Here is a 13,541-nt window from a genome sequence, read left to right as displayed (position 1 = left end):
ACTTTGCCAAGCATGCTGGTAAAAACAATTAGATGCTTAAAACTTTTGTGGTTAGGACAGCAGTGGATGTATTCCACTGATCGACATAATTAATTTTTAATCTTTTCACTGTGAAGACTACTGCTTAAATGATATGATACTGAGATTCTTTCATAATATCATGAACTATCATGCTTGCCCGAAAAAAGCATGCTAGCTTACATTTTTGTAATTCTTTACAATATCTATTACCGTATTAGAAAGAGAATTGTGTTCTTTTAATTTCTGCATTTAAGGCATTTATTCATTTATGTAACCATAATTATAGCCATTATGTCCCAACTATTTGGTGTTGACTTTAGGAGTCCTCATTTGTGAAGTCTGTGTTGATGAATTATTTGTTGAACTCACTAATCATGCATATGATATCATGTTAGGTATTGTGTCATTGTATAAGATACGAGGAGTCTCTAGTAAGGATGGTTTAAAACTTTGTTAAAAGATAGTGGAGGCAGAGACCCAAGCTAAAATTGATGGAAGTTGTCAGAAATATCCAGAAAGTCTGCAATTACACCACAAGTAGTGTGACGAGTAATAATTGTTGAGCAAGTTTTCTTCTAGCTGACCGCAGATGGTCAGGTCAAGGCTTGTTGGTTATGGTTATGGATCATGATTAGAACTGCTAAATATTAATAGGCATGCATGCATGTGTGCATGTTTGTGTCCACATGTCTGTTTGTGCATGTGTATGCATGAACTTGTGCATGTGGTTGTTTTTGCTCCTTTTCATCTTACTGCTACATGTTTCAGATAATCAGAGCATAGAAGATAGCTTATTGCCTTTAGTACATTGTGAAGTCTTCGATGTACTGTAACTTTAAATATTGATCATCTTATAAATTCACATGCACAAATCTGCATGTAGAAACATACTATTCATGTTTCTTGCACCCTTTTTTTTTCTCTGAAATTATTTTTTCCTAAACTTTTGCTCCCATCCTATGTTTTTTCCTTTTTCTTTCCTTGTTTTTTTATCCTATTGCTAACTCATTTGTAATGACTTATCGCAGGTTGATGCAGCCCTTGATATAGCTGACCGTATGTGTCATTCTTGTTTAAATGTACCAATTGAATCTTTCCATCCAATATTGCATGCTTGCGAGCAATGTTGCGAACTTAACATGGTATGTTTTGATTCTTACATTATGCTAATGATTTAACATAATTCCCGTTACTGGATTTTATCTTTACGTGGATTTCTAGTCCATAACTATATTCATGTAAAATCTAGATGCTTTTGCTCAATATTCATAGCTGTAGCTTGTTGGTTCAGAGATAACACATGTGATCATTGAAAATGCATCATAGATTTCTATAGGAACAGAGTATTACATCAAGGATTGAGAAGCTGGTTCCGGCACCTCTGCCATTCACTGATCAGCACAGCATGCCTCATGCCACATGCAGGTGCTGACACATGGCATGTGTTCGCACATGCTTGTTGTGGCATGGCATTGCAGGGCCAGCACCTCAATCCTTGTGTCACATAAATATCCACTGTATGATTCTGCTGGACATGTGGTGCCAAGTGCTTGCAAATCTAGGTGTCCCACAGGAATGAGCCCACACATCATAAGAAGAGTTCTAGGAAAGACAAGGCTTTTGGGGGAAATGTGATGATAGAGGGTATTTCTTGCTACTAAAAATCTCTTCGTTTTGCTTTCATTTACAGTGACATTAGTGTCAGTTAGGGTCTGTTTGGTTGCGAAACTTGTGGAAAAGGAAGATGAAAAAGAAATACTTGAAAAGGAAAAGTTAGTTTTTGGTTGCTTGGTTGTTAGAATTCTGGTGGTTCGGAAAAGGAAAAAGTAATCTCCATGCTTTCAGAAAAATGTTTATTTTTCCAATGCTTTGTTTGGCAAATTAGAAGTTAATTTTCCAACATATATTGGAAGGATTTTGTCAATGCCAACATTAACAAAACAAGTTATCTTAAAGAAGCAAAAAAACCCTTTAGGCATGCTACTTTTTCCATGTTTTGATCCTAATTGTTAATTAACTGCAGTTGAATTTTTGATGTCATATTTTCTTTTCTTTTATTTCCTTTTCAATTGACTTAATAGATTTCATGCTTTAATTCATACTAATTGTTGTTTAAAATACTGTTTTGATTTATCTACTTGAATGGAAGTTTACTACTGCAGCGGTTAAACACACACACATGCACTCACAACTCATTTCTCATGTTTCATGAAGTTTGTTAATCTTGATATATTCTAATTGAAGTGCTACAATGTTTGACCTTAGGTCCATCCTATTTACTCACTGATGCAGCGGCATAACTTGAAACCAAAAGGAGACACCTTCAAAAGCATGATAAGTTTGTGCATGAAGATAAAAGATGTAAGTTTAGTCTTCCTATTGCAACATGCCACATTATTTTTGTTCGTCGGTGATTTGGTGTACCCTCTTTCTATCTTTATTTCAGCACAAATTATGCCCATTTTGATACAAGAGTTGATTTCCCTTGGCGTTCCTAGATGAATATTATGCTGAAACTCAACTCAACTAAGCCTTAATCACAGTATAATTGGGTCAGCTGCATGAATCCTTATCTTCATTTCTGCTTGGTTTCGCATAGCTAGTAGGGAACATCCTAATGTCGTTTTTTTTCAGGTTTCATGGTCATAGAATGTGACTATAATTTTATGCTGGCCATGAACCTACAGCAATGCTCCTTTATCTAGGTTTAGGACAGGCTATGTACAAAGTATTATACATTAAGAACATAGGGTGGGGGGGGAGTTGGATAAATATTATCCTGATAAATATCAAAATGTGATGATGATAATAGAAAAGCTATTTATATGACTGCTAACTAAAATTGGCACCAGATTGGGTTCTAATTGCTTTCTTTCCTTTATGTCCCCATATGTTAATACTAATATAACCTGATGCAATCCTTTTTCTTAACATGTTCTTCACCCTTTAGACCCATATTTCAGTTAGGGTTTAAATTCTATGGTGATAGCATGCTAAATTGGCATCTGGAATGAAGTAGGTGTTGAAGAAAATTTTAGTCATGGATTTATTAATTTACAACCAAAATAAAAGCAGATGCTATGCACAAGCATCTTCATCTAATTTTGAGGCAACCAATCTATCATTGTATGTTGTTTTGACTTGGATGTAGTGCTCTTTTCTCTCTTGCCCTTATTAATCTAATTTAGAAAAAAAGTTAACAATAGCTAATGGATTAAAATAAAATAAGGGATTTAGGAAAGTTGATTAAATACGGAAGTAAAAAAAGAAATAGATATAAAAAGAATAAGGTGAACCAAGAGAAGTACTCTTTGTTTTTTTTTGCATGAAATTTGCTACATGAATTCTCTAGGTTCACTTTCCTAGCCCTTGGAATCAACAACAAGATTTTCAACATAGTCTGTAGCATTTCATTGTACTATTCTATATGGCTACACATTAGATAAGAGAAGAAACTCACTTTAAACTCTTCAATAAATGGTCATTCAATTCTAATGTTCAAAACTTGAATACAACTGAACTCAACTCAACTAAGCCTTCATCCCAAACTAGTTAGAGTCGGCTACATGAATCCTTTTTTCCCATGCCACTCTATTTAGGGCCACAATTTCTGAACAATGAAATAATATTAAGTTTTTCCTTACTACTTTATCCCATATGATTTTCGGTCTATCTCTACCCTCTTTCTTTTTACATGTATCAAATCACTCGTTCACACTAATGTATCCCTTAGCCTATGTTGTACATGTCCAAACTATGTAAGTGGTCTCTCAATTTGTCCTCAATTGGGGTTACTTTTATCTTTTTACGAACGATTTCATTCTTATTCCATCTTTTCTTGTATTACCATACATCCATCTCCACATTCTCATTTTGATCACACTCATCTCGTGCACATGTTATTTTTTAATTGCCTAACATTTTGCACCATAAAGTATAACTTGTCGTATTGGCTGGGTAAACTCGTATGCAATATAACCTTACAATTTTTACATAAAGCTCGATCAATCTAAATCTATTTGACTAGTATTAAACCTATATTTAAAAGTTATCAAGTGAGGATCCTTCTTTTTAAAGAAAGTATGAGCTAATATGGGTCATATACCACTGCAAAATCCAAAATTGCATCTCCTTCCTCGTCTTTATGTCTGATACTGTACCTTTCATGCATTCTTTCAAAACCTACACTATATTTCCCATATATCCATTCAAATCTCCTCCGATAAATATCTTTTCTCTACTAGGAAACTCTTGAATTAATCCATCCAAGTCCTAAAAGCATTACTTTGTAGCATCATACAATCCTATTTAAGGAGCATAAACATGAATAATATTAACGAACTTCTCCTTTAAGACCAATTTTATCAAGATTATTGTATCTCCTACTTTCTTAATATCGTCAATCTTTTAAACTCTTATCTACAATAGTTCCTACTCCATTTTTGTATTTCCCTATGTACCAAAATTTATAATTTGCCCTACCAACTGCCTTCTTTTTTTCCTCCTATCCATTTGCAGGCAAGCTATGTTAGCTCTCCTCCTAGGTATTATACCTTTTAGTTCCATCAGTTTCTCTTTCAATGACCATATATTCTAAGTTGCTAAATATATCTTACTTTCTTGAACTGACTTCTTTACCCATACCCCTCCATAATCTAATCCGACTCAAAATAAAAGTGCTACGTTTAAAACAATTCATAGAATCAGATGCTATGTAAGATCGCTTGGATCCCATAACTTAATTGGCCTTGAAAAATCATGAGCTGTGTTGGATGACAAACAGGTCAAAACAACCTTGTGATACATTAGATGGCTAGAAGCATATAACTTATCCAATGAAGCTTGTATTACATCTTGGTCTTTGGTTTGGTCCTTTTATTTTAATACAAGATTAGTCCTTTGGTTCAGAGTTAGGGTGCATCACCAACCCAAATGTGTTAGTGGGCTAATTGCTCTTATTACCATTAAACACTTAACCAAGGAATGCTCTACCGCCTTGAACCGTCCGATTTAGGACGTACTTAGGGTGGATCGGCATGGTTCTGCTCTTTGGTTCGAGAAATCCGGCGAAATAGGAGAGAGGGAGAAGGAGAGAGGAAAAGAGAGAGAGAGAAAGAGAGAGGGAGAGGGGGCTCGAAAGTCCTCTTCTCCTCAGCTTCTTTGTAGGGGCTGCAGGGGCATCCCTATTTCTAAACAAAATAGGGGCCCCTACCCTAATATTTTTTTTGTGATTTTTGAAGTGAAATCAGATGGATACTCAAAAAAAAATTTAGGGCGGAGCCGGAGCCTTTGTTTCGAAACCAGAGCCCCTATTTCGTTTTGAAATAGGGGTGCCGACGAAACAAGGGTGCCCCCTGCAGCCCCTGCGGAGAAGCTAAGAAGGAGAGGAGGGCTTTCAAGCCCCTTCTCTCTCCCTCTCCTGGCATCTCTCCCTCTCCCTCCCTCTCTTCCTCTCTCTCCTTCTACCTCTCCCCACTCTCTCCTTCTCCCTCTCCCCCTCCCTTGCCAGATTTTCTTTATCAGTACGTGCCAGAACGGCACGATGCCGTATCGTACCGCCGGCCAATCAATACAGGTGTCGGTACTGGTACCGCATACCTTGCTTAAAACAACACGATAAATAATTTTTTCACTCTTCTAGCTTATGTTGATTTGTCCATCTTTTTCCCTTACGTAATTCTTTTCTGTTCCCTCCTATAGTCTATAGTTTTTTAGGAAAGCTGTTTTTTATAATAATTCTAATAATATAGCTATTGGCTTGTAAGTATCTCTTAAAACCTCTTTCGCTCTCTCTGTACTCACAGAGACTAACACACATATATTGTATATATCCTTGATGTTTCTACTTATGTTTCAGTATCATTCCTTCCAACACATAGGCTTCCAAGCTGTTCCATTTTATACTGTTTTGTTAAAAAATTCCACCTATGCAGCTCTAGATCATTGCTCTATCATCCACTCTTAAATGGCCCAGAAACTTGTTTCTAGTTTTCTGGACAAACTTCATAACTAGTGCTCATACTGTTTCCAGATACCCGGGTTTATTGTCTTTTGAAGATAGTGGCTTACCAGTGCTTGTTTTGTTTCCTACTACCCTGGTTTATTATCTCCATAAGTATTTGGTATATTAAAAAAATATTCTGCGGGAATAGCTTTATATTTTGTACGTTCATAAAAACTTTATGGAGGCTATCAATTTTTTTTTTTATCGGTCTATTATTATAGTTCTCGAGTGAATGGTTATTATGTTATATATGGTACATATTTTTACAAATATCCCGCCTATTTGCCATTGAGGGGTGACATTTAGTACAATTTAATTGTATGCAGTTTGAAGGTGCATACAACCTGCTGACAGATGCAGAAGAGATGAATGAGATGCCCACAGCAGGCATGTATAATGCTATTATGGCCGGATATTTTAGAGAGGCAAGTGTATTAGATTAATTAATTAACTTTTTTTTATTTTTTGAAGTTTTCATTTTTAGTTGTAACATATTAGAGAGATCTTTTGTTCATCCATTCGAAAGCTTGCTCTTGACTGGTTATCATGTTGCATAAACATTCTACCTATAGAGTTATTACTGCTGATAGTCACATTATGTTACTGCATATTGCAGATTCATCATGTTTGATTCATAATACTTTGGACATACATTTCTTGAATAGTGAAAATTTCTAAGTTCCTTTTCTTATTTTTATGACTGGTTTCCATAAGTGTCTTTTTTCTATGTTGGAAGTGTGAGATTTCAAGTTCCAAGAGCTATAGTTCTGCTGTTTTTTTTTTTTTTTTTTTGTTATGACTGGGTTTCATAAGGGCCTGTTTGATTCTACATTGAAGTTTGAGATTTCAAGTTCCGAGCACTAGAGTTCTGCTGTTTGTTTCGTTATGATTGGGTTCCATAAGAGCCTGTTTTTTTATATGTCGGAAGTGGGAGATTCTAGTTCTGATAAAAAGAGTTCCGTAGTTTGTTTTGCATAAATTTGGGTCATAATAAGTGAGTTGGTGATGAACACTTAAATATTGTTAAACTGGCTAGTTTTTGAGGTGAGTGAATGGGAGAGCATTGAAGTAGCAATTAATGTTTTTTTACATGGAACTTGACTTTAGAGCAGCCTCCTCTGAAGTCAAGTTGGCCTTTCTGAGTGAACTGGAGTAACATGTTCATGCTTAGTTAGGGGGAAACAAACACTTGGAAGTGCACACTTCTGACTGAACTTGAGTTGGGGCTCATCAGTGATGAGGAAGCAAACAGGACTGAAAGGTTATGCTCCCAATTGTGGCATAGTGGAATTACAAATGTAGTTATTCTTGAACACCTACATCTCTTGCATGATTAAAAATTTTGAGATTTTTTTTTTTATTTTAACTGTGTTTCTCAAAACACTATCCTCCCAAGAGTGGCACAAGGAATAGCAAATTTAATTATTCTTGCCTAATTATAGTCCTAGGCACTGTTTGGTTCATGGTTAAGATGGTGCAAGTCCTTTTGATCCTTATTTGATTTCCCCGCTAGATAGCCACTTTTTACATTGGGTTAGAGCACTTTTAATGATGGGTACAATAGGAACTTCAGAAAATATGAAAGCACCAAACCCATTTAACTAGCTTACCCATTTAACCCACATGAGGCAAAATTACTACATGAAATGGTGGTATGACTTTAATCCATTAAAAAAATCCATTTTCTTCATGTAATTGCACCTCGACCCATTTAATCCTGTTTTGCTATCTCGGAACCCAATGGAGCCTTATAAAATAGAGGAACATGTTTCTTGGCAGCACAAGGAAAGCTGGATTGTGACTCTTATTCCTGCATATATTTTTCTATTTGTATGGCTTTGGGGAACCTACAGAACTTGAAGTTAACAGATAGATGTTTGATGGAGTAGGGATTAGGTGATAATTAGAGATGGTGGATGAAACAATGTAGTTTTATATCCATTTTGACTTTCATATCACCATCTACCAAGTTAGATCTCAATATCTGAGGTTGCTAAACAATTAAAAAAGAACACTAAGCATTAAACACTAAAAGAAAAACAAGACATGAGAATAGAGAGAAATAAACCCTATAATCCCTAAAACAGCTATATCATGACTCTAATTGTGATCATATGTCTCTCCATCATCTCCAATCAAGGTGCCAGGTCATTGATGTTGATTCACAAACTTGTATGCCTTTTTGAACACCTCATGTAGGCGTGAAAACCTCATGATCCCCATCACTTGTTAAAACAAAGGTGAAGCATAGGAAAGAAAAAGAAGAATTTGGAGTTGCTTTTACAATGTATTGTAAGTGAAGCCATTATTAATCAACCTCAAACAAACTAATGTTCATTTTCCCTAATTATCCATCTACATTCAAGTGGCTTGTGTTTGGTTGGTCCTGGTTTATTATTCAGCATATGTGATTCCAGCTTGTATGGGTTTGGAATATCGAACTAGACCTGACCAATGTTTTAAAAGACAACTATGGTCTGCAGATGGTTAAGGGATCACATAGTGCATATGCATTATATGGGTCAGATATGCAGGCGCACATGCGGTTGAGTATTTGAAACATTTAAGTTTTTGTGAACACTAGCAATATTAATCACAGTAACATCTATCCGTTAGTGCATAGTACTGATTTTTAGTAGTAATAACTATAGTATAATTAATTAACTTCACTCAAAAACTATAGCATAATTAACCTATTGGCATTGTTAATATACATCTACACGCCTAGCTTGAAACCCACATCCGACTGACCATGAGCTTGAGTATGCCTTATTCACCTGGCTTCAATAAGAATGGCAGCATAGGTGGTCACACAACCATGTACGTGGTTGTATATTGGTAAGTAGGCTGCATATGTGTTAGGTCCCAGTCAGAGAAGGGAAAGACGATGGAAAGAAGTGGAGATGAACTTCATTAGCTACGGAATTCACAATGAACTACAGAGGGCCCGCCATGCAAAACAGCGGACAGCTCTCTTCGGGTGAGAGTAACCCCAAGGAAATAAACAAAGGAAGATAAAATAACAATATCTCACTACTCCCCAAGCCCAGACGTTCTCTCTGTATTAATACTTCCGTCCCCTTGACACGAGAGACCGGGCCATCATGTGTCAGTTCCTCACCATCACTTATCGTCTCGTCACGTTGGCTTCCTTCTGCTTCGGAGTGCATTCCTTCTCCCCGTCCCACGTAACCGAGAGACTCGGCCATGCACTCTTCCCCGGAACGTGCTCCACTTCCATCTTCTTCGCCGCTGAGCCCAGTCTGCGTTCCGCTCCCCGTTCCTGCGTGGGTAGCTCCCCTTCCACACGCGTGGCTTGGTCTGGAACTGTTGTTGGCTCCCACACTTCCGACTCTGCGAGTTGCATAGCCACCAGGTATCGTGGATTGGGTCTTCGAGTCCGTCGTGATCTGGTAGGCGCAGCGAGCCTATCATCCCTCCCCCTTTTAGCTAAAGCCTTGTCCTCAAGGTTTGCGTTTGGGTACCGTTGCTTCAACCGATGGTATTCCTCCCAAGTAGTGTCTTCTTCTGGTAGCGAGCGCCACTGCACCAGTACTTCTTCGATGATCTTCCCCCCCTTTTTAACCCAGCGGTAATCTTTGATAGCGACTGGTTCTATCACTGGTTGGCCATCTTCACGGATGGGTGGAGGATTTTGGCAGGGTGCTTGACCTTCTCCCAGCTTCCGTTTGAGAAGCGAAACATGGAACACCGGATGCACCTTTGCCTCCGCAGGTAATGCTAATCGATAAGCCACCGGCCCGATTCGCTCCTGAACTTGATATGGCCCAAAATATTTCTGGGCGAGCTTCTGATGAGCTCGCTGGAATATGGTTTGCTGTCGGTATGGTGGAAGTTTTAAGAATACCCATTCGCCTTCAGTGAAAACAACTTCCCTCCTCTTCTGGTCGGCTTGTTGCTTCATGCAGCCTTGGGCTCGGGCCAAGTTTTCCTTTAGCTCTCCTAGCAATTGATCTCGGTGAACTAACGCTCGATCAACTTCGTCCACTGCGGAGATCCCTTCCATATACCGGTTGATCGTAGGCGGTGCTCGTCCATACAACGCTTGGAATGGGGTCATGCCTGCAGTAGAATGAAAGGTGGTATTGTACCAGTATTCCGCCCATGCCAACTGCTGTTCCCACGTCTTTGGATATTGGCTGCACAGGCACCGGAGGTACTGCTCCACGCAACGGTTAACTACCTCCGTCTGACCGTCGGATTGAGGATGGTAAGCTGAGCTCATGTTGAGCGATGTTCCCTGTAGCTTGAAGAATTCACGCCAGAAGTTGCTCATGAATATCGGATCCCGGTCACTGACTATTGACCTCGGCATCCCGTGCAATCGCCCTACTTGGTTGACAAATAGCTCAGCTATCCCCTTTGCAGTATACGGGTGGGATAACGATAAGAAGTGTGAATACTTAGTAAGTCGGTCGACAACAACCAAGATCACATTCTTTCCTTTTGACCATGGCAAGCCTTCTATAAAATCCATTGAAATGTCCTCCCACACCTGAGAAGGGATTGGTAATGGTTGTAGGAGTCCGGCTGGCACCTGGGTTATGTACTTATGTTGTTGGCAGACTACACATTCAGCCACAAACTTCTGGATGTCTTTCTTTATGGAGTCCCAATGGAAAGCTTGAGAGACCCGTTTGTAAGTTCTGAGGACTCCCGAGTGGCCTCCAATTTTGGTGTTGTGAAACTCCTCCATCAGCTTAACTCTTAATGGCGAGTCGGGAGGGATTAAAATCCGGCCCTTGTGATATAAAATCCCTCCTCTGGATTGGTAATTCCTCATGCTATCAGGCTCAGCTCTTAGTTGCTGATTTTTCCGTTGCAGATAAGGGTCTTCTCGATGGGCAATCCGAATTTCTTCCCAAATGTCGAAGATGGGACGACTGAGGGCGTGAAGCGCTGCTTCTTCAGGGAGTCGTGAGAGAGCATCTGCAGCCGTGTTATCTTTCCCGGATTTGTAGATGATCTCATATTCGTATCCGAGGAGCTTAGCCACCCACTTCTGCTGTTCCGGGGTACTTATTCGCTGCTCTAGGAAGTGCCGGAGGCTCTTTTGATCCGTGCGTATTTGAAACTTCCTTCCCAGCACATACGGTCGCCACAGCCGAACTGCCTCCATGATCGCTAGCATCTCTTTGGCATATGTAGACCATCCCTTCTTTGCCACACCCAGTGCCTTGCTCATGTAAGCTATTGGCTTCCCGTTTTGCGTGAGAACCGCTCCAATCCCACGATCTGAGGCATCCGCTTCGATGATGAACGTTGCTGTAAAATCCGGAATAGCGAGCACTGGAGTTGTTGTCATAGCCCGTTTGAGTTGGTGGAAGGCTTGCTCCGCTTGGGGATTCCATTGGAACTGACCCTTCCTTAGCAACGTAGTGAGTGGTGCGGCGATGATTCCATAATCTTTAACGAACTTCCGGTAGTATCCTGTTAGTCCTAGGAATCCCCGGAGTTCCGTCACCGAAATGGGTCGTGGCCAATTCTGCATAGCTTGGATCTTAGTGGCATCAACCTGTACTCCTTTGGCTGACACGACATGGCCAAGATACTCAACTTGATGTTGCCCGAACAAGCACTTGGAAGGTTTAAGGAAGAACTGATGCTCAGTGAGAATGCTAAGGGTTGTATCCAAGTGCTCGAGGTGTAGTTTCCAAGTGGCGCTATACACCAAGATGTCATCGAAGAAGACTAGGACAAATTTACGCAGGTATCTCCGGAAGATAGCATTCATCGCCGCCTGGAACGTGGACAGTGCGTTTGACAGCCCAAAGGGCATAACCAGATATTCAAAGTGTCCATTATGGGTGCGAAAGGCAGTCTTTGGAATATCTTCGGGATGAACTCGAATCTGATGATACCCCGACCTGAGATCAAGCTTGGAGAAGTATTGGGCTCCATGAAGTTCATCGAGCATGTCATCAATGGTGGGAATGGAAAACCTGTCCTTGATCGTGACGGCGTTGAGAGCCCGAAAGTCTGTGCAAAACCTCCAGGAGCCATCTTTCTTCTTCACTAGAAGCACAGGGGAGGAAAAAAGGGCTCTGGCTTTCACGGATGATCCCAACTTCCAACATGTCGGCTACCTGGCGTTCTATCTCATTCTTCTGGTAGTAAGCATACCGGTAGGGTCGCACGTTGATCGCCGACGTCCCCTCTTGTAAAGGAATTCGGTGGACAAAGGCTCGTTCCGGTGGCAATCGTCGAGGTTCTTCAAACAATGCTGAGTACTGGTGTAACAACTTCCGGAGTTCTGGGGCCTGCTCCTCTTCATTGGTTGGAACCTGAAAGTTGTCTCCTTTCTTCACAAAGATAGCAAATAGTTGGACCTTATTTTTTATTTCTCGTGATATCTTCTGTGGATGTAGAGCCTGGGCAAGTGCAGGTGGTTGTCCCAACAGCTCGCATTCTCGCCCATCCCACCGGAACTTCATCGTTAGTTGTCTCCAGTCGCAGAGTACCGGGCCTAGCATTGCTAGCCATTGGACGCCTAGAACGGCATCCAGTCCCACCAATGGCAAAGGGTAAAATGTCACCCAGAACGTCTTGCCTTGCAGTTCCACCTCCACCGATCGAAATTTCTCCTGGCATTGGAGCGTGTCACCATTCGCAATTCGAACTTCGAACTCCTCCATGGACTCCACCGGAAGCTGGAGTACCTGAGCCATTCGAACGCTCAAAAAATTATGGGTCGACCCACTGTTTATCAGAACAGTTAATGGGTGTCCCTGGATGTGAGCTACTACTCGCATCGTCTTCGGCCCGCTCCACCCCGTCAATGCATGTAGAGAGATCATGGGTTGCGTCTCCTCTTCCACTTGCTCTTCGGCGTGTTGGTCGATTCCTCCTTCGCAGGGTCCATCATCACCTCCCCCACTATCGGCTTCGATCAGGTAAGCTTGGGGCGTCTTGCACCGGTGCCCAGGTGCAAACTTTTCATTGCACTTGAAACAGAGTCTGCGTTCTCGTCGTTGCTGCATCTCCTCCCATGAGATGCGTCGGATCGGAGCCGGGGCGGGAAGCCGTGGTGCAGATGTAGGTGAGGCCGGGTTCGGTAGTCGTGGAACTCCAGCTGCTCGCAATGCGGTGCTCCGGCCGGCTCTCCGCTTTTGTTCCAGCCATTCCTCTCGCATTCGAGCTACCGTGATGGCTTCTCGGAGGGAACGGGGCTGCCGCATGCGTACCTCCTTTGCAATCTCCTCTTTGAGTCCTCCGACGAAGGTGCCGATGAGAGCATCCGGGGGCCAACCTCTAACTCGGTTTGCCAACTTCTCGAACTCCTGCTGGTATGCTCTTACGGTCCCGAATTGCTGGACGCGTGACAGCTTCTTGTTGAAATTGATATATTCATTTGGCCCGAACCGAGCCAACAGCTCATGCTCGAACACCCTCCATGTAATTACAACTCCTTCGTCTTGGTAAGTTCGACGTAACTACTGCCACCAGTGGTTGGCCTCCTCATCCAGGTAGAACGAGGCCGTGGAGACCCTTCGGT

The 13,541-nt window shown here is 41.1% G+C and overlaps 1 protein-coding gene across 1 annotated transcript in view; it reads left to right on the top strand.

Annotated features, from left to right (window-relative positions):
• LOC103715506 (pentatricopeptide repeat-containing protein At4g21880, mitochondrial-like) overlaps positions 1-13,541 on the top strand; it is a 74,551-nt gene that overhangs the window by 26,914 nt on the left and 34,096 nt on the right. The window contains 3 exon segments of the mRNA XM_039116528.1: positions 1,050-1,163; positions 2,287-2,382; positions 6,352-6,450. Coding sequence (XP_038972456.1) covers positions 1,050-1,163; positions 2,287-2,382; positions 6,352-6,450 — 309 coding nt within the window.

This window comes from Phoenix dactylifera, unplaced genomic scaffold (assembly GCF_009389715.1).
Source record: "Phoenix dactylifera cultivar Barhee BC4 unplaced genomic scaffold, palm_55x_up_171113_PBpolish2nd_filt_p 000100F, whole genome shotgun sequence".
Taxonomy (NCBI): Eukaryota; Viridiplantae; Streptophyta; class Magnoliopsida; order Arecales; family Arecaceae; genus Phoenix; species Phoenix dactylifera.
Note: the sequence above shows the minus strand (reverse complement) of the source record. Positions and strands in the feature narration are given on the sequence as shown.